The sequence below is a fragment of the Jaculus jaculus genome, chromosome 16, assembly GCF_020740685.1.
Source record: "Jaculus jaculus isolate mJacJac1 chromosome 16, mJacJac1.mat.Y.cur, whole genome shotgun sequence".
Lineage (NCBI taxonomy): Eukaryota > Metazoa > Chordata > Mammalia > Rodentia > Dipodidae > Jaculus > Jaculus jaculus.
The window spans coordinates 21,524,183-21,546,256 of NC_059117.1; the positions used below are offsets into that span (position 1 = coordinate 21,524,183).

At 42.5% G+C, this 22,074-nt stretch overlaps 1 protein-coding gene across 1 annotated transcript in view; it reads left to right on the top strand.

Moving 5' to 3' along the window:
* Slc26a4 (solute carrier family 26 member 4) overlaps positions 1-22,074 on the top strand; it is a 54,672-nt gene that overhangs the window by 16,381 nt on the left and 16,217 nt on the right. Inside the window, exons 6-13 of the mRNA XM_004652872.2 lie at positions 4,806-4,958; positions 5,074-5,156; positions 10,436-10,583; positions 12,523-12,636; positions 17,130-17,207; positions 17,346-17,441; positions 18,988-19,094; positions 21,327-21,396. Coding sequence (XP_004652929.2) covers positions 4,806-4,958; positions 5,074-5,156; positions 10,436-10,583; positions 12,523-12,636; positions 17,130-17,207; positions 17,346-17,441; positions 18,988-19,094; positions 21,327-21,396 — 849 coding nt within the window. The remainder of the gene's footprint in view (positions 1-4,805; positions 4,959-5,073; positions 5,157-10,435; positions 10,584-12,522; positions 12,637-17,129; positions 17,208-17,345; positions 17,442-18,987; positions 19,095-21,326; positions 21,397-22,074) is intronic.

Here is a 22,074-nt window from a genome sequence, read left to right on the forward strand (position 1 = left end):
TTGGTTTTTCGAGATAGGTCTCACTCTAGCCCAGGCTGACCTGGAATTCACTATGGAGTCTCAGGGTGGCTTATACCATTATTTTTATATGTGCTTCTGTGTTCCACTCAAAAAGGAAGATATGGGTTGGAGAAATGGCTTAGTGGTTAAAGTGCTTATCTGTAAAGCCTACGGACACAGGTTTGACTCCTCAGTACCCATGTAGTCCAGATGCACAAGGTGGTGCGTGCGTCTGGCATTCATTTGCCCTGGCTGAAGGCCCTTTCTCGCCCATTCTCTCTGTCTCTATTTGCCTCTTCCTCCCTCCCTCTCTCTCTCCCTTAAGTAAATAACTTAATAAAAATACATTAAAAATGAAGGTATGAATATAAAGAAAAGGAAAAAAAAACTATTATATTATTATATGAATCTTAATTTATTGACGGCAAAGACAGTACATATAAAAGCAGAAAGGAGCACGAGAGAGCATTGGTGGCGATTTAGTTAGTAATATTCGGAATGCTGACATGTAGCTACTGAGGTGGTTAAGTAAATCTTACAGTCCCCTGAAGAATGACTTTGTTTTGTCAATATTCACTTTGGATGGGTTGTCTCTGTAAACAAGCCCTCTTTACTTGCGTACTGAGTCAGTCCTTTCCTGCTCCATTTCTTAGCCCTAATGAGTAAGATGACATTGAAAAGTTCTTCCTGAATCTGAGAGCTGAGAGCCACACCTTGACTTGATCAGGCTTGTTAGTTTGAACTCATGTATGCAAAATTTATACCAGTATAATAAAGAGGGGGATAATATACACTTATATGCAAAGTATCTGTAGCAGGAAATACCTCATGGCAAGAGGTGACTGCAAGTGTTTGTTGTATCTTGGAGATAAGATGAGCCAGCACAAAGTCAGCTCAAGATATTAGTCAATAAACTTCCTTACATACACTATCGGGCATAACATTTTATGGAAGACAAGAATCATTACCTAAATGAAATGTCCTAAAATTCTTCAAGCATAGTGGAGAATATTGTAAAATATTACCCACAGCTAAAAAATTCATTATCATGATTTAAACTATGATTAGAATACTAGGCTAAAATACAGAATCATATTTATTGATATTTTAGTATTGTAATAGAAACTTACATTAGAATGACTGCTCAATGCATTTAAAAAAATATTTACTTAGCCAGACGTGATGGCACACAGCTTTAATCCCACTACTTAGGAGGCAGAGGTAGGAGGATCGCCATGCGTTCGAGGCCACCCTAAACTACATAGTGAATTCCAGGTCAGCCTGGGCCAGAGTGAGACCCAACCTTGAAAAAAAAAAATTAATATTAAAAAAAAATTTTTATTTATTTATTTGAGAGCGACAGACACAGAGAGAAAGACAGATAGAGGGAGAGAGAGAGAATGGGCATGCCAGGGCTTCCAGCCTCTGCAAACGAACTCCAGACGCGTGCGCCCCCTTGTGCATATGGCTAACGTGGGACCTGGGGAACCGAGCATCGAACCGGGGTCCTTAGGCTTCACAGGCAAGCGCTTAACCGCTCAGCCATCTCTCCAGCCCCCCAAAATTAATAGTTATTTAGTGATGAGAGAGAGAGACAAAGAGATAGAGAGAGAAAGTGAGTGTGGGAGGGCTTCTATCCACTGCAAATGAACTAAATGCGTGTACCACTTTGTACATCTGCCTTTACATGGGTGGGTCCTGGGGAATCCAACCCGGATCTTTAGGCTTTGCAGGCAAGCACCTTAACCACTGAGACATCTCTCCAGCCCTGTTCAGTGCATTTTAAGAGTCTTGTTTCTATATCTTTGAGTACAATCTGACTACTTCCATTACATGACTGGGATATATTGATTACTTATTTATTATTATTTATATAACATAGATTAAAGTTTCTATTGTAGAATTATTCATAAGAACTCCTGAATTCAGCATACAGGCAATTAATCTATATGCTTTGTTTGATATAATTGTGCCATATAAATTGATTTTTTAAAATTTATTTGAGAGCAAGTGAGAGAGAGAGAGAAAGACAAAGACAGAGAGGGAGAGAGAATGGGCATGCCAGGGCCTTCAGCCACTGCAAATGAACTCCAGATGCATGTGCCCCCTTGCGCATCTGGCTGACGTGGGTCCTGGAGAGTCGAACCAGGATCCTTTGGCTTTGCAAGCAAGCACCTGAACTGCTAAACCATCTCTTCAGCCCATGATTTTGGTTTTTGGATCTCAAATTGTATTTTAAATGTACTAGAGGTACTTTTTATTCAAAGGCTTAAGTATTTCTCAAAGATTAGGTGGGAAATCTTTTAGTGATTTTCTTAAGGTGAAATTTTTCTGCTATTGTAATTAATTCAAATGGTGTGCGTGGGGAGTGTATGTTCTTAGACAGGCTGTCCTTGAACTCTCTGCATAGACCAGGCTGGATTCAATCCTCCTACTTCTACCTCCCAAGTGTTGTAGTTATAGGTACTACAGCCAACCAAAATTTTTTTTAATTTTTGTTTTGTTTTGCTTTTCTAGGTAGGGTCTCACTCTAGCCCAAGCTGACCCATGGAGTCTCAGGCTGGCCTCAAACTCACGGCAATCCTCCCACCTCTGCCTCTTGAGTGCTGGGATTAAAGGCGTGTGCCACCATGCCCGGCTTTTTTTTTTTTTTTTTTTTTTTTGAGGTAGGGTTTTACTTTAGTCCAGGCTGACCTGGAATTCAATATGTAGTCTCAGATTGGCCTCAAACTCACAGTGATCCTCCTACCTCAGCCTCCTGAGTGCTGGGATTAAAGGCGTGCACCACCACACCTGGCAATAATTTGATTTATAAATTTGAATTTTTCCATCTTGAATTGGAAAGTAAATCTTTATTGTATAGAGAGTTGTTCAAAATATTATCCCTAGTTCACGAATTAATGTGAGTACTCCTCGGAAAATTGCCTATTTAAAGAACCAAACCACAATGGCAGCCTCCAAGGCTCTGAGGTAGGAGGCAGGCTGTTTGCTCCAGGGGAGATGCTGGGTTTGTTACTGTGTCTGCTTGTGGTAGTGTCCACTTTCCTCCTCACCCTGTGCCATCTTGCTCTCAGCCTATCTGTCCCTAGCAATTTTCAGTGACCCCAGGAGGCAGCCAAAGTTGAAGCATTAGTATTGGGATTAAAGTAAGAGGGGGGAAAAAAAATACTCCCTGAGTGAAAATTGAAGAAGATTCTTCCAGTTAAATGCCTGAACTCTAGCCCAAAGACTTGTTGAAAGGCATGTTGCTCATAGACTACCCCTCTCCCATCCCCTCACTCCTGAACGTGTTCCAGAGGTTTTTGTTCATACATGCTGGCTACCAGATTATCATTATAATTATTTTTTAAGATATTTATTTATTTTGGTTTTTCTTTTTTTCTTTTGTTTTACTTTTATTTATTTATTTATTTGACAGAGAAAGAGGGACAGAGAGAGAGAGAGAGAGAGAGAGAGAGAGAGAGAGAGAGAATGGGCATGCTAGGGTCTCCAGACACTGCAAACAAACTCCAGACATGTGTGCCCCCTTGTGCATCTGGCTAACGTAGGTCCTGGGGAATCGAACCTGGGTCCTTTGGCTTTGCAGGCAAATGCCTTAACCTCTAAGCCATCCCTCTGGCCCCATTATAATTATTTAAAATATTTAACCTTACCATAAAAAATAAGCCAAGGTACATGTTTTAAACTATTAAGATGTGCCATTCCTTTATCTCATATAAAACCGTATCTGTAAAGAGACTCACTCAAAGAAGAGTAACCACTTGAGAGATTACTTGTCTCAAAGAATTGGGAGATACCTCCTTAAGTCTTGACGTACACAGGACAGAAGTTAATAGAACAAAGATGTTAGTGTTCTGCCCTGAGACACTCCCTTACTAATTTCCTTAAAGGACACGCTTGTTTCCCAGAGACCTCGTATTTACAAAACAAAATGAGTTTTCCTTGAGCTGGCTTTACTGCCCATTTAGAAAGAATTACTTTTAGTATCAAATTCATTTCTAAGAAAGTATATACTTGGCCTGCGTGTCCATTGAATAGACTTAATTTGACATAAAGAATGGCTCAGTGTTTCCTGTATTTACATCTCAGGTACTTTAGGAGGATTTTTTGTTATTGTATCATTCGGGTTCAGGGAAGAGCATCACTTAAGATACTGGATAGGATCCAACAACTGAGGCTTTTGACTTGTCAGTCTTTAGTTTCAACAATACCCACAATCCACATGGTAAAAGACAATTTACTAGCATCTATAAAACCACTCTAAGGTATGCTTTAATTTTTTTCCTACAAGTGAAAGGTAACATATGACAAAAATTGTAAGAAATTTAGAAAAGCAAATATAAGAATGTAAAAGCACCTTTAGTGTGATGTGGGATGTGTGTGTGTGCATTGCAGGGATTGCATGTACTTAATGGTCCCTGTATTAGCCAACACATTTTGCAATGATCTTTGCAATACTTTCATATGTTATTGGATGTGCTAGGATTGTCATTCAGGAAGACTTGTAGAGTTAGTTTCATGTGCATGTGTGTCTATGTAGCAGAGGCATATAAAATTATTTTCTCTTGGGCTAGAGAAATAGCTCAGCAGTTAAATGTGCTTGCTTGCAAAGCCTGCTGGCCCAGCTTTGTTCCCCAGAACCCACGTGAAGCCAGGTGCACAAAATGGCGCATGCATCTGGAGTTTGTTTGCAGTGGCAAGAGGCCCTAGCAGGCTCATTCATATTTATATTCATTCTCTCTCTCTTTCTCTCTTCCTCTCTCTCTTGCCCTTGCAAATAATAATAAACAAAATTCTCTTCACAGACTCTGATTGAGATTTTTCAAAATATTGGTGATACCAATCTTGCCGATTTCATTGCTGGATTGCTTACCATCATCACCTGTATGGCTGTTAAGGAATTAAATGATCGATTTAAACACAGAATCCCGGTGCCTATTCCTATAGAAGTCATTGTGGTAAGTTGGATAAACTGGAGAATTCAGCACTCATTAGGTTGACAAGCAAGAAGTTGCTGAGACCAGTAGATTTGGGGGTTTCTTTTGTTTCATATATTGTTTTATTTTATTTCAGACAATAATTGCTACTGCCATTTCATATGGAGCCAACTTGGAAAAAAATTACAATGCTGGCATTGTCAAGTCCATCCCAAGTGGGTGAGTGTGGTGTTCCTCTTGGATAGTCCCAATAAACGGAGCCGGTACTTTTTATTTAAAGGAGGCCTTTTATTACAAGTTTCACTTCACTGGCGCTCCTTCAATAGTCCTGTTTGCATGTGATCTCAGAGAAATGCTCCTTGTGTAAAGCATAAGACCAGCAGTACATATGTTGGAAAAATTCAGATCATTTAATTAAAAACAGCTCCCATGCATTGTTCTTTTGCTTAAAATGTGGCACGACATGCACACTGAACATCAGACTCTATTTAAACTCATATGTATTATTACAATATCACAGACACACACACATATACATACAGTCATGATTAGTAACATTTGTTTGCAGCTTGAATAGTCTGTATAAGGAATCGGAGAGGTCCAACCTAAATTCTCTTCCATTTAATTAGTCTTAGATCATATCTTTTGTACCTATAAATAAGTCAGATTATTTTCAAATACAGTCTCAGCTATGTTTAGTAGTTTGGTAAGTTAGATAAGTAAAAGACCATCCATCTGTGTCACCGTCTAGCTGGGTGGCCGTGGGGAAGTTCTCCCAATAGACAAGGGTAATTACATAGCTGAAGCCTAAACTGAAGCTTGCGAAATGCCACTGGGAGCTCTCGTAAACTGCAGTGTAGACAAAGTGCCTTGTACTATCATTTATCACAGGCGGCTAACAAGAACCCTGCACGTTTACTACCTACACGTTAACATTCTGTTAACATTAACTTATGTTTACAACTAGACTAGCAAGGGGGCCTAGATTTATCTTTGTTTTCCCTTGGGCTGGAGAGATGGCTTAACGGTTAAACACTTGCCTGTGAAGCCTAAGGACCCCGGTTCGAGGCTTGATTCCCCAGGACCCATGTTAGCCAGATGCACAAGGGGGCGCACGCATCTGGAGTTCGTTTGCAGTGGCTGGAGGACCTGGCGTGCCCATTCTCTCCCTCTGTCACTCTCAACTAAATAAAAAAATAAAAATTAACAAAAACATTTATATATATATATGTATATATATATATATATGTGTGTGTGTATATATATATATATATATATATATATATATATACTTTAAGAACATCAACTGGGGACTTACCTGGTTGTGGTGGTGCACGCCTTTGGTCCCAGCACTCAGGAGGTTCAAGTAGGAGGGTCACTGTGGGTTTGAGCCTATCCTGGAGCTACAGAGTAAGTTTCAGTTCAGGGCTAGAGGGACACCCTGCCTTGGGGGAGGAGGAGGGAACCAACTGGCAACATAAGACTTAAGTTTCATATTACCCATGTACCTTTTTGTAAGAATTAGGGGAAACCAGTCTGGGCACAGTGTTGCATGCCTTTGACCCCAGCAGAGGTAGGAAGATTGCTTTGCGTTCGAGGCCACTCTGAAACTACACTGAATTCCAGGTCAGCCTGGGCTAGAGTGAGACCTTACCTCAAAAACAAACAAACATACAAAAATAACTAGAGGAAACCTGTTTTAACAGATTCCTGGTTCCTACCTCTAGACCCACTGAGTTAGGCTTCCCAGAGGAGGGGTATGGGAATTATTGTTTTTAAGTGTCCTATGTAATTCTTCTGATCAGACAAATTTGATGAACTCTGTATAAGATCAACCTATTAGTAGTGAATTCCAAAGCTGTAAGACATTCATGAAAAAAAAAAAATGCAATGTGTTATCTAATATCACTTGGCGTGGCCCAGAAACAATTCTCATGATCTCAACATGCCTGAGAAAGAAAGGGCAAGTGGCGTGGAGAGATGGGATACTGGTCAGGAAGGGAGAGTGTTTGAGGGCCTCCGAGCAATACCAGGAAAGGAAAATGAAAAAAAGGAGATGGGGATTTCCCATCTTTTGACCTCCCTCCTGCTTCATTCCTCCAGTCAGATTGCAGCTGGCAGTTCCTTTCGTCCTGCTGGGGGTCAAGATGATATGTTAGAGTAACTCAGTCTCCTCTAAACAGCATCCCATTGCACAATCCAAAACGACAACTCTGTCCTCTCGACTTCCTTCCTAGTAAAAACACACATCGCTTCTATGTCTAGTCGGTGGCTTGAGTGTCCCACAGGGATTCGTTCAAAACCAGCCTCCCCCCCAAGCCCCACCCCGCCCCTCACCAAGGCAAGGCCTTTTCTTCACTAGTATCCACTAAGAGAGCCAGTCCTCACCTGTTCATGATCATGTTTGTAAGTGATGTGTGCTGCGGTATACGTGCAAGTGTGACCCGGGGAAAGAGCATGATGGTGGGAACTGGGGAGGGAAACGCAAGAAAATCAGAGTTTGTTCTGCCTGGCTTCTCTCTGGGGACCCCTTTCCCACTTTCTCTGGAATGGTGGCACGTTTTCCAGCTAGTCACATTCAGTCAGATGGTATGATGTTTACCATACGTGACCCTCCTCCAAGGGTTGCTTGGCCTTTCGGGGGGCCTTGCCCTCCCCACCCTTGTGTTTTCAGATAAGCTGTGTGTTCATCTAGTCCCACCCCTCCAGGCCTCTGGTAGGGTTATCTCATCATCAGGCTAGACTGGGTTGTCTGAGACCAAAGAATGAACATGTAATCTGGGAAGAGTTATTCCAGGTGATAGAAGATAGGTTTACCCCAGTTATTAGAAGATTTCCAGCCAGTCTATAGCCATATCAGCCTGAATGTAAACCATCTCATCTGATCTCAGAAGCCAAGCAGGATCAGATCTGGTTAGTATGGGAGATTTCCATATTTTCACGCTGGATAGGAGATTTCCAGCCAGGGCCTCAACTGACTTGGGGTAAATACACCATTAAGTGCAGCAAGACAATACAAATGGGGACAGGAACGTGGCTGATTTAGGGTCTCCCAGCGAAGGCTGAGCCCCCACTCCAGTCTGTCTGAGAAGAGTACACGGTCCTCACTTGACAGCCAAAACAGATTCAGTAGGTTTGACTAACATGCCCAAAGTCAAAGTGAGTGAAGCTGCTGGATTTCACACTTTACTCCTAATGACCCTGGGTAATCAAGGACCAGGTGACATTTGGAGAACTTGGCAGCCAGGTAGGCAATGAGCATTAGGCTATTATCAAAACTAAACACTTAGCCAGGTGCGGTGGCACACACCTTTAATCCCAGTACTTGGGAGGCAGAGGTAGGAGGATCACCATGAGTTTGAGGCCACCCTGAGGCTACATAGAGAATTCCAGGTCAGTCTGGGCTAGAGTGAGACCCTACCTCGAAAACAAAACAAACAAACAAACAAAAAAACCTGAACACTTTGGGGATGGAGAAATGGCTCACCAGTTAAGGCCCTTGCCTGCAAAGCCTAAGGATCCAGGTTCAATACCCTAGTACCCACGTCAAGCCAGATGGACAAGGTGGCACATACATCTGGAGTTCACTTGCAGTGGCTAGAAGCCCTGGAACACCCATATTCATTCTCTCTCTCTCCTTGGAAATAAATTAATAAATAAAATATTTTTAAAAAACCAAACACTTTTGAGGACTGGGAAGTTATGAAGTCTGTTACCTAAAGTGCAGTGGACTGGCTCTTGGAAGCCTGGTATTTATTTATTTGCAATTAGAGAGGGGGACGGAAACAAACTGGAGAGGTAATGGGCCTCTTTCCACTGCAAACAAACTCCAGCTCCATGTGCCATTTTGTGTGTCTGGCTTTACATGGGTGCTGGGGAATTGAAACCCAGGTTGACCCATTTTTCAAGCAAGCACCTTTAACCGCCGAGCCACTTCACCAGCCTAGAAGCCTGGTGTTTAGTGAGGTCTAAGGTTCTATCTAGACTAGCAGGTGATATGCTACTGAGTCACTCAAGTATTGGTCAGGGTTTCCAACATCCTGACTACCTACAGCTGGCATCCATTCTGGAGCCTACTCATGGGGTATGATGGTGCAAGGGAGGAGTCTTCCTATTGGGCAGAGAAAGCTCAGCAGGGGCAGAGATTCCGACAGATCTTGTTATCCCAGATCATCACCTAACTTCCACCGTAGACCAAGGGGCCTCAAAGCAAATCACTTGACTTTGTTGGGTCAGAGTTCTCACATTAACAAAATGAGAGAGATATAGTCAATAGTATCCGAGGATGCTCACTCAGTCTACATTTGTCTGTGGTTTTACTATAACAGCATTGTTTCTATTTTATTCAGATATAAATGATGCTGGTAGGGTAGTTTTTTATTTTATTATTATTTTAACGGCTGGGGCACCTCTGGTTTTGCCAAACAGTAGTCTTTTGGAAAAAAGAAATCACTGGAATAACTTGGTGACTACAGAGTGCTGTGATAATTACGTTAATTTAGTTTTTTTGTCTTATAAAAATATTTATTTATTTTCAAGCAAAGAGAGAGAGAGAGAGAGAGAGAGAGAGAGAGAGAGAGAGAGAGATAGAAGAGAGACAGACAGAGAGAATGGGCACACCAGAGCCTCCACCCACCACAAACGAACTCCAAGAGCATGGACCACTTTGTGCATCTGGCTTTACATGGGTACTGGAGAATCAATCCCAGGTCATTAGACCTTGTTGGCCAGCACCTTAACCACTGAGCAATCTCTCCAGCCCCTTATTTTTGTCTTTTTTGAAATCAAGAAAACTTTTAAAGATTTTATTTTTATTTATTTATTTCAAAAGAGAGATACAGAAATAGGCAGAGAGAGAGAGAGAGAGAGAGAGAGAGAGAGAGAGAGAGAGAGAGAGAGAGAATGGGTGAGTCAGGGCCTCCAGCCATTGCAAACGAACTCCAGATGCATGTGCTCCCTTATGCATCTGGCTTATGTGGGCCCTGGGGAGTTGGACCTGGGTCATTTGACTTTGCAGGTAAGTGCCTTAACTACTAAGCCATCTCTCCAGCCCAAGGAAACTTTAAAATACCATGACCCTTAAAGAATTTTCTGCTGAGCTCTTTCAGTATTGTATACTTTCTGTATCTTTAGCAAAACTGACATCTGTTCATACAAACCAGATCTTACAACATCATACTTTTAAGGTGCAATGGACTTATGAGAAATACTATATGTGAAGTGACATGAATGGATTTGTATGGTAGCAAAGAATCAGTAACAACAGGCTTATTCATGTCAGTGGCATAGAAAAAACTTTCAGATGGGAATGACAAAATCAGTCAATGAGAAAACATTGACTCCTGATTAAAACATAGAAAAGCAGATGCTACCATTTATATACTTTTTGTTCTCTTGGATCACAGCCTTTCATGGTCAACCTGTGACTGGATAGAACATTGGGTGAGGTAGGTAAGAGAGTGAGTGTCAAGTCTTCACAGCATTTTTTTACTCACTAGGTTTTTGCCTCCTGTACTTCCGTCTGTGGACATGTTTTCTCAAATGCTGGCCGCATCGTTCTCCATTGCTGTGGTGGCTTATGCTATTGCGGTGTCTGTAGGAAAGGTGTACGCCACCAAGCATGGTTATGCCATCGATGGAAACCAGGTATGGCTACTCTTTTGCTGAACTGGCTTTTGAAGACACAGATGGGAAAAGTTTTGATGTCAGCTGAAGAAAGGGTTCGTTTGCTTCCTTCTTATGTTTACTAATTGGTAATTGTTCTGAAATATGCATACCATGTCACTCTGCCTTTTAAGAAATAAGTTAGGGGCTGGGGAAGTGGCTTAGTGGTTAAGGCATTTGCCTGCAAAGGCAAAGGATCCCGGTTCGAGTCTCCAGGACCCATGTAAGCCAGATGCACAAGGGGCACATGCATATGGAGTTCATTTGCAGTGGCTGAAGGCCTTGGTGTGCCCATTCTGTCTCTCTCTCTCTCTTTCTCTCTCTCTCTCTCTTTCTCTCCCTCTCCATCTTCCTCTCTCAAATAAACAAATAAAAAATATATTTTTTTATAAAAGAAAGAAAAACTAGAAAAGTAAAAAGTTGAGGTAACCCTAAATTGTAAAAGAGCTGATTCAGTCATGTTATTATCAACATTTAAAGTTAACATATTAGGTCAGAATAAGAGCTCTTCCTATGCCAGGCATGGTGACACACACCTTTAATCCTAGCATTTGGAAGGCAGAGGTAGGGAGGTTTCTGTGAGTTTGAAGTCAATCTGAGACTACATGGTAAGTTCAGGTCACCTGGCCTAGAGCAAAACCCCGCCTCAAAAAACCAAGAAAATAAAAAATAAAATAAAGAAAAACAGAGCTCTTCCCATAACCAAGTAACTCCTAGAAAAAAATTTAAATATTTTTTTATTTTTATTTATTTATTTGTAAGCATAGAGTGAGAGAAAGAGAGAGAAGAGAGACAGGGAGAGAATGGGCACACCAGGGCCTGTAGCCACTGCAAACGAACTCCAGATGCAGGTGCCCCCTGTGCATCTGGCTTACATGGGTCCTGGGAAATCAAACCTGGGTCCTTTGGCTTCACAGGCAAGGACCTTAATGCTAACCCATCTCTCCAGCCCTAGAAATTTATTTTAATGGTAGCTGTAAGAGAACAAAACAGTGCAAAAAAACAGTGTTGATAGTGGTGACCATTTTATAGTAATGTGGTTCATTGTGCAATTGACACATATAGGACAGTTTTTGTAGGCATATGATACCTTGCCAAAGGAGCTGATTTATTTTAACTTTTTTTTTCAAGGTAGGGTCTCACTCTAGCTCAGGCTGACTCAGGGTGGCCTCGAATTCACAGCGATCCTCCTACCTCTGCCTCCCGAGTGCTGGGATTAAAGGCGTGCGCCACCACGCCCGGCTTCTATTGTAACTTTTCATTGAGAATTTTTTTTAAAATATTTTTATTTATTTGAGAGTGACAGACAGAGAGAGAAAGAGGCAGAGAGAGACAGAGAGAGAGAATGGGCGCGCCAGGGCCTCCAGCCACTGCAAACGAACTCCAGATGCATGCGCCCCCTTGTGCATCTGGCTAACGTGGGTCCTGGGGAATTGAGCCTCAAACCAGGGTCCTTTGGCTTCTTAGGCAAGCGCTTAACTGCTAAGCCATCTCTCCAGCCCTTATTGAGAATTTTGATACATGAACAAAGGGAGCTGATTTTACACTACATACATGTCTGCCCATGTTGTAGCTCAGTTTTCTACAGTATACTTCATAGTAAATATTCACACACAGAAAAACATTTGCTGTGAGAGTTGCATATGCACCACTTACCAGGCAGTGAAAAAGCCTTTTAGCAAAGGAGCTTAAGTTGCCATGTCTCATGGGTTGATATCAGTGAGGACTCTTATAGGTTCTAAGAAGTCCAGATGCCTCATGTCCTACACGATCCCCGTATACCTTCAATGGTAACAAAGCAATTGGACTATCAGAGAGTGTAGGTTTGGAAGCTTCCCCTAGTGTACTTCCCTTGAGCACTTGATGGGGGTGTGGCAGAGCTTCTGTCTGCAGCACCGCTGTCATCCAGTCTCTCCCTTAGGAATTCATTGCCTTTGGGATCAGCAACATCTTCTCGGGATTCTTCTCTTGCTTCGTGGCCACCACGGCGCTCTCTCGAACAGCCGTCCAGGAGAGCACTGGCGGAAAGACACAGGTACGCGACGCTGATAACGGGAAACACACAGGTGATGGTGGCCCGGAGAGAGGCTTGTACAAGAACGGAGCTGGACAGCTAACCTTTGTGGAGAGAGGGACTTGCTCATCCTCTTCCAATCCAACTTGGACCTAGGGGTCTCTTTGCCTCACCCCCTAACCACAAGCATCTCAGAAAGCGACACTTAGGGTTTTATGAAGCAGTGTTTCCCAAATCCTTGGTGTCAGTGCCGAGCTGCCTTTCCAGGGAGAGTCACAACTGATAAGTCATCGGTAATGAAGGCTGATGGCATCAGTTTGTGACCTGGGGAAAGAGAGGGACCTGGTAGAAATACTTCCCAGAAACCGGCTTTGTGGCTCAGGCATGTAATCCCAACAAGTCAGAAGGTCGAAACCACAGGAACATAAGTTCAAAACCTGCCTGAGCTACCAAATATGTTTGCAGCCAGCCTAGGGAACTTCTTAGCAAGACCTTCTCTCAAAAGGGCTGAGGATATAGCTTAATGACAGTGTAGTTACCTAGCATGTGTGAGGCCCTGCGTTCAGTCCCTATGTACCTCCCCTCCCCCACCCCACACGCTTCACAGCTTTGTGTGTTATACTTTCTATTCACATGTCCTCTACAAAAAAGATCGAGATCTTCCTCTAGAGACATTTGGTCTCACAGAATGATGATTTGCAGTTTGGCATTTCTTTTGGTTTCTGATGTTCTGAATGTGGACTTAACCTTGTCCTTTAAGTGTCGCTTTTGGTTGTTGCTTCCACAAGGTAACCATACAACCAGAATCCCAGTTAATCTCTGAATAATCCCTCTTGCAGCCCAGGAGCTGCTCAATCCCCTTTCCAACCAGATGTAGCCCCAAACCAGTGGCCTTTGGCTAAGGACAGACTCCAGGAATTGGATTTCTATTAGACCCAGGTAGGTTTTAGCCTCCTGACAGAGAAAGCAGTATTATTTAGGAATAAGAAAGAACAAAAACCATGTAACAAGACCATAAAGAAGGCCAAACCCAAACTAGTACAAAGCCCACAGTCTTTAAGGGTTTTATTGAGGCAGAAACACACCAGGGATGAAGGAGAATTGAAAAAACAAACGACTCTAGCAGTGCCCTGTCCAGGGAGATCTGTAAATGTCCTCATGGTGCTTAGGATGTCCCTACAGTAAGTGTTCCTGTCCTGTAAAAATGACCTCTTATGAGTTCTTAGCTCTTTTCAAATAAGAACTTAATTTTAGTTCTCTTAAAAAATATATATATTTTTTGGCAAATATTTCTAGTTCTGAAGAGAACAGAGATTTTTGCCCAGGGGAAGTGATTAGCCCTCCCATACCAAGCTGTGCCCGCTTCGTGCCAAGGCTGTCAGCGGCCAGAGCGCCTGTGGCTTGCATTGGAGACGGGCATTGACAAGGTCTTCAAGGCACATGGCACTGAGCGGATGCCATTCACGGCTGTCCTCCTGCTGTTATCTCCAGGCTCAAGTGAGGCATGGGCCGACTGCCTCAGTAAGAATGCTCATGTAAAGTGACCTCCCTGGCAAAGGACTCAGGGATAATGGTGTGTGGTAAACTAATATCCTCTGCCACACACTGGCGTGTATTATATTTAGGGATGAAGGATGCCAGGAGCTCAGTACTGAAGAAGGAAACAAGCACAGAAATGGCTTGATATTTAATTACTGAAATGCATACTGAGTTCTGGGGTTAAAAGTCGAGGAGCCCGGACTGGAATCCAGGGACGTGGAATCAAGCAAACTGGCAGGTCCTCTCTTGAGCGGTCTCTCGTGTTTCATGTTGAGCCTCAATGTCAGCATGGATGATATGGAAAGACTGCTTACATCCACCTCATAAGTATGTTGTGAGGATTAAGTAAGAAAATGTAAGCTGGGCGTGGTGGCGCACGCCTTTAATCCCAGCACTCCAGAGGCAGAGGTAGGAGGATCATCACGAATTCAAGGCCACCCTGAGAGTACACAGTGAATTAAGTCAGCCTGGAATAGAGCGAGACCCCACCTTGAAAAACCAAGCTAAATGCTGTTCTCTACTCCTTGAGGTAAGAATAGCATCTCTGTTACATGCATTGTGCATGGAACATCAGAAGCATTGGACATATTCAAATTGCTATAAAACACACAATATTCGAGGGTTTTATTAAGAAAGGGATGCAAAGGAATTGAGGTTACAAACAGAAGAACTAGAGTTGGTGGACATTAGCTGGTTTTCCACACAGGTCTGTAGGAAAGCTCAATAACCCCCTGTCTTCTTTCCCTCACCCCCAATCGGACTTCTCAGAACAGTAGTGCTTTCTACAAACTATCCCAGAGCTTTCACTTAACAGTAGTTGATTTGCTGGGGAGGGAATCTTCTCAAAACATAAAATCTATAGTTTCCCATAAATCAGCCCTATACAGTAAGTACAAGTGATTGACGCCTCACATACTTAAAGATAGTGACCAAAATTAGCTTTGATCCCATAGTTGGGGACTTATCACATATCCTTGGCAAATGGGTAGTCACTGTCCTGTCCTCAACTGGGTAGTGAGTTATGGTCCCTGTCTTCAAATCTCCACATCTCACCAATTCAAAAAGCCCTTGATCCACAGTAAGGAGAAAATGGCTTTAAAAGTATTGGTTAATGGGCTGGAGAGATGGCTTAGTGGTTAAGCCCTTGCCTATGAAGCCTAAGGACCCAGGTTCGAGGCTTGATTCCCCAGGACCCACATTAGCCAGATGCACAAGGGGGTGCATATGTCTGGAGTTCGTTTGCAGTGGCTGGAAGCCCTGGCACGCCCATTCTCTCTCTCTCTCTCTGCCTCTTTCTCTCTCTGTCTGTCACTCATGAATAAATAAATAAAGCAGAAAAGAAAATTTTAAAAAATATTGGTTAACAGAGTCCTAGAGGCCCCCAACACCTCATCACTGAAGCAGACCAAAAATGAACCCAACATGGCTCAGGGAAATTTTGCAGAAGAGGGGGCGGAAAGAATGTCAGAGCCACGTGTTGGGTCATGATATGCAGAGACATTTATCCTACCCATAACTGTGGGTTAACTCCACAATGCACGACCCATTTACCTCAACAAGGAGGGGCCATGGGGAGGGGGTAGGTCACGGATGAGCCTAATAATGGTACCAAACTGACTGTATTCGTTGAATACAAAACTAATTAATTAAAAAAAGAAGAAAGAAAGAAAACAGAAGAGGGCATAGTTGGAAAAAGAGGGAGTTCAGTGAAGGAGGTATGGGGAGGTAGGAGGGGATTATATAAATTTTAATAAATTTTTTTAAGAAAAAGAAAAAAAATATTGGTTAAGTCAAAGGAAGGAAAGAAAAAGGAGGGGATGGAGAAGGTGAGGGAGGAAAGGAGCTTCTTGCTTTCCTGTTTAAACAGGGCAGGGGACAGTGCTGACGTTCTGGGGACGGGGTACAGAAGAGAACAGAAGGGAAGCTAGAGGTACCAAGTGAGCTTTTTAGTATCTCGTGATCATAACGCTGCCTCGGGCTGACCCAACCACAATCTGAGCATAAATGACCAACCTGCCAGTTGGCACAGGTGTCTTTCTGCTGTAAGTTTTCAAATTTTCTTCCCACACTTGCTGTGTCTGCTTCCTTTAGATTAGACCTTCTTGCGCTAGGCAGTGCTGGGCTCAGCACGCTCTCGCCCAACCTTCCTCTCTCACTGCCTTGCTTCTCCTTGCCTGTCTCCTTTTTCTCCTTCGTTTCAGGGTTCCTAGCCTTCACTTCGGCCAGGCCCCAAGCTGTCTCAACAGAGAAATCACTGATCACCTGATCAAACCAGGGAATAGGCCCTCCCCCTCAGCCTTTCCTAACCATGTACGGAACTTAGCAGAGCTCATTACCAGCGAAGGTAAAGTTTCTGAGCTTCTCTTCCCTCCCTGTTGCCCCATCACTGAGGCTCAGGTTCAGAGCCTGGGTCTATGCAGCTGTCGGGGAAGCAGGTCACATCTATCAGTATATGAGTGTAGCACCAAGAACTTGACGTAGGAAGGCTAAGTTTATTCTCTCAGGTCCTTCATGGGCGCCGTGAGCTCCAAGTTCAACATGTAGCTGGAGTCCCCATCATGGCTGCTGCTTGAACACTTCACAAGACTCAGATACATGCAACGAACATGACAGTCATGTGTTGTGGGGGAAGGAGGTGGTCTATGTCCCATGGTGCGGCAGTTCATCTAGAAGGCTGACTTCCTAAACTGACACCAAAACTATGCTTAGCGCACATCCAAGTGAAAATCCACGTCGCATGAGCTTTACTTTAGCAAGCCCAGTTTCCACATTTTCTTTGATCTCTCAGCAATAGTGCATGTGTACTTGTCTCTGTACGCGCACTTTCCATTCCTGTTCAGTTTTGTGTGGTCAGCAGAAAGGGAGAGGCCAGGAAGCAGCAAGTACGTCGGTGAGCAGGCTCTGTCACACACTTGTGGAGAGCTGGAAGACGCGGGGACAGGATGAACCCTCTTCATCGAAGCTGTGTCTTTCAGGTTGCTGGCATCATCTCAGCTGGGATTGTAATGATCGCCATTGTGGCCTTGGGGAAGCTTCTGGAACCCTTGCAGAAGGTAAGGCCTCACTTCTCTGTGTACCGGCTCCGTAATTTCCCTTCATCACTCTTATCATACAAATAACTGGAGATTTATAAATCATCACATGGAAACCAGTGCCCTGAATAATACGGCCTTCCCTGTCTCTCTTGGCAGTCAGTCTTGGCAGCGGTTGTAATTGCCAACCTGAAAGGGATGTTTATGCAGGTGTGTGATGTTCCTCGTCTATGGAAACAGAATAAAACAGATGCTGTAAGTCCCTCACCATCCATTTTTCTGTGAAACAAGAATCAGTTCTTATATGTTTCTTGCCACATCACTACGTTCTCTTGTTTCCTAAGTCTGGCTTGCACTTTGGGAACCCCAGAGCAGAAATTAGAATGGTATGCATAAGCCAAGGCTTGATGTCGTTTATGTGAGAACCCAGTGTCTCTGGAAAGATTCATTTTGAGCAGGAAAGAAATTCATACACAGATAGCCTCTTAAAGTAACCAAACAAACACATTTCCTTTAAAACCTAGTTTAAAACATACCACCACCCCTCATAAAGACCATGCACAAAAAAAAGACAAGAAAAATACAAAACCATGCTACTTCTGTGACAGAAGGTAGCCTTCACAACTATTCTGAAGAATTGTTAAAATCAGATGCTAACTATTTTAAAAGTTCTACACTAATTTAAACCAGGACAAACAAAAGGAATGAAAAAAAAAACCAACTTCCTATATACTGATTTGTAAAGAACTTCAAGACAAATTACTAGGAGAAAAAGACATCAGAATTGAAATGCTGGAGAAAAGTGTATGTGCTTTGTACATGCATATGCACAAACACAGTCACACCCAGAAGTGAAAAGACACAAGGAGAGAGGGAGGCTGGGAACAGGTGGGAAGGGGATGGTGTCTTGAGCAAGATTTTTATTTTATACTTTTAAATATTAATTGTATTTTATTTTTTATTTTATTTTTATATTTAGTTGAGAGAGAGAGAGAGAGAGAGAGAAAATGGGCACACCAGGGCCTCTAGTCACTGCAGAATAACTCCAGATGCATGTACTTCTTTGTGCATCTGGCTTATATGGGCACTGGGGGAATCAAACCTGGGTCCTTAGGCTTCACAGGCAAGTGCCTTAACCACTAAGCCATCTCTCCATCCCATAAATTGTAATTTCTTTTTGAATAGGTGAATATATTTACTTCTCAAAAAGTTGGAAATTAAAAAGAAAGAAAGAAAGAAAGGAGCTGGAGAGATGGATCCATAGGCAAAGGTGCTTGTTTGCAAATACTGATGGCCAGGGTTCGAGTTCTCACTATCCATGTAAAACCAGATGCACAAGATGGTGCATATGTCTGGAGTTTGTTTACAGTGACAGGAGTTTGTTTACAGTGACAGGAGTTTGTTTACAGTGACAGGAGGTCCTGGTATGTTCATACTCTTTCTATCTGGCTTTTTATCTCTGTTTTAAATAAATAAATAAATAAATAAAATAAAGTTTGAAATACATAAAGTGGGACAATTGATCTTAATTCAAAGGCTCATTTCCAATATAAAATATAAAATGAATGAAGTCCAATTATTTTTATTTTTATTTTTTGTTTACTTGCTTGTTTACATGTTAGGGACAGAATTCAGAGTCTTGCACACTCCAGGCCAGGGCTCTGCTGCTGAGCCACAACCTCCTGCAGATTGCTTCTAAGAAGCTATACTTTGTTAGCAGATGAGTGACCTTATAGGTAGTTATCACCTGGTTAGTATCTAATGAAATAACAAATTCCTTTTGTCTCTATTTTCCCCTTAGATTATCTGGGTGTTTACATGTGTAATGTCCATCATCCTGGGACTGGATCTGGGTTTACTGGCCGGCCTTTTATTTGGACTATTGACTGTGGTCCTGAGAGTTCAGTTGTAAGTACTCAAAACCTGGATTTCCCATGGATAAGACAACATATCCCGACTTTGTTTAGACTGTTTGATAAATAGACTAAACCACTTTCTGTCATAATGGTTACTATATAGTGAATGTATTAAATTAAGCACACAATACTTTACAAATGTTATCATATTTAGTCTTCCAAACAATCCTATGAGTAAATGGATTAGTTTCATTCTACAGGTTAGGAAATTTAAGATCCAAAAGGTTAAGCTTAAGGTTACTAATTGGCAGAGTCAAGACTTGAATCCAGGGTTGGTGAGATGGCTTAGAGGTTAAGGTGCTTGCCTGCAAAGCCAAAGGACCCAGGTTTGATTCCCCAGGGTCCCTGTAAGCCAGATGCACAAGATTTTTCTTTCTTTTTTTTTTTTTTTTTTTTGCAGTGGCTGGAGGTATTGGCGTGCCCATTCTCTTTCTCTCTGCCTCACTCTCTGTCAAATAAATAAAATAATAAAAATATAAAGTCAGATTTGAAACCAGATACAGCCCAACCCCAAACCTGTACACCTAGTCATATGCTCCAGTGATGTTTTCTCCTTTAGTCCTGGTAAAACTAAAAAGTACATGATATACGAGGCACCAGGCCCAATGCATATGCCAAGACAACCGCCGAACATATTTTTGTTCATCTCACTCTCTTGAAGCTAGTAACCTGAGAGTTACACAATGGAAAACTTTAAACCAGTTGATTATAGCTAGAACTCACTCAGATTTGTCAAATAAGGCACATACTCAATAACCCACACGATTATGTGAAGCAAATATAATTAGTTCATATGCTCAGTGAGAGCAACAAAGCCATGATTCATATCATGGAAAACAGCTTGTGAGGACAAGTGAGGGAAGCGGAAGGCAGATTATATGTTGGTGGTTTTGTTTGGACTCCTGAGAGTTTCTGGTTATATGCCCTCCTGGACCTAAAGGAGAACACAGCCTCTCTCCCTACTCGGTCCTTCTGCTGTCTTTCCAGATTTCCAGCCTCTTCCCTGCCTGTGCTGGAGCAGTGAAGGAGGAGAAACCTGGAAAGTCACCACCACTCAGATCTTTGGCTTAGCATAGGCTTGCCTCTCTGGTTCTTCAGCCAGCTCTCCTTCGTGTCCTCTCTCTCTCTCTCTCTCTCTCTCTCTCTCTCTCTCTCTCTTCCCAGCCCGGCCCCCAGCTTGGTACTACCTACCCAAAAGGCCTGTGGCTGCCTGCTTGAAAACCACAGGTTCCCAGCCCAGACAGAGTTCATGAACTCCCAAAGTACCTAGTTCATTGCTAGAAAATGACACAGAAACTGTCTCTAGATGATGCAGTGCCTTGTGCTTAATGTACCCGGGTCTTCTGTTTTCTTAAGTGAGTTTGGTTGAGGGGGAAGAGCTCTGCCATGAATAACTAACCTAAGAACTTAGCATTAAAAATCAGTACAACAGTGCAAGCCAAGGGAGAAGTTGTTGGTATGTTTTAGCTGCTGGTTTGGTTAACCAGGCTTTTGGCCAACGAAAAGCAGTATCCTCCACGGTATTAAATTTCCAGTAATTATGATGTTAATCCACAGCACAATACTGAAAGGACCCCAGATAATCTTTCTTCTAGAGCTGCATTTAGCATATATCTCCAGTCACAGTTGAAGAAACATGGGCTTTATCTGATTGCATCCGGAACAGGAAATCAGCAGTTAGTTGACAGGCAAGACTTCTTTCTCATCCACCCAGGCTGCTATTTCTATAAAAAGAGGCTAATCTCATCGCTCCCAGACTTGCCATATTTCATCAGGAAGTTGCCATAAGTCACCAATAAGTGCCAGGCACTAAAGACCCATCCTTTTCTTCGTGGCCTTCTCTAACGTCTCTGCAACTCACTTTACTTACAATAAAAATGGTGCTGCTGACCATCTGGGATCCTGGTGGGCTTCAAGAGGGTCTGACATGCGAGGAAGCTCTGCTTCTCCTGTAACTTGCTATGCACATGAATGCATGGGGCTCATTATTTCTCTCAGCCATCAGAAGAGAGTCACAGTTAGTTTCTCTTTCTCCACTTCCACGCAAACACCAGCTGTTCATTTCAGAGTTAGATACAGGGAAATGTCATCTGCAGTAAAGACAGAGTCCAAAACACCAGAATGATGTGCTCTTTCATAGCTGTTATTTCTTTTAAACTTTTTAGTCAAAAATACGACTGTTGCAAAAAAAAAAAAATTCCAGTGTAAGTTTTTCTTCTTTTAGTCCTTCATGGAATGGCCTCGGAAGTATCCCTAGAACAGACATCTACAAAAGTCTGACAAACTATAAAAACGTAAGTGCCTTTGTGTGACCCTTGGAAGAGGGTTTGCTAGTGGGATTGAAGGGCTCACATGTGTTTCTTTTAGCCTATGAAGTACAAGCCAAGGAGACTTCTGTTGGGAAATTCCAGTAACCTACTAGGAGTGTCTAAAAAATATTGTGTGTGTGTGTGTGTGTGTGTGTGTGTGTGTGCATGCACATGCATGCACCAGGGTCTCTTGCCACCGCAAATGAATCTCAGATGGTTGTGTCACTTTTTGTGTGTGTGTGTATCTGGCTTTAGGTGGATGCTGAGGCATTGAACCCAGGTCAGTAGGCTTTGGAATCAAATACCTTTAACTGCTGAACCATCTCCCCAGCCCCATCAAATACCTTTTGCTCTTAAGTGAATTACATAAATTTTACCTATAGTATCATTTTAATGTAAAAATCATTATAAGGGATTTAAAAATAATATGCAGGGGGCTGGAGATGTTGCTCAGTGGTTAAAGACACTTGTTTGCAAAGGCTGATGATGACCTGAGTTAAACGCCTCAGTACCCACGTAGAAACCAGATGCACAAAATGGCACATACATTGGGAGTTGGTTTGCAGTGGCAGGGGACCTAGTGTGCCCATACTCTCTGACTCTCAAAGAAAAATATCTTTAAATGATAGGCAATTAGATTACTTTCAGATGTTCAATCAAAAT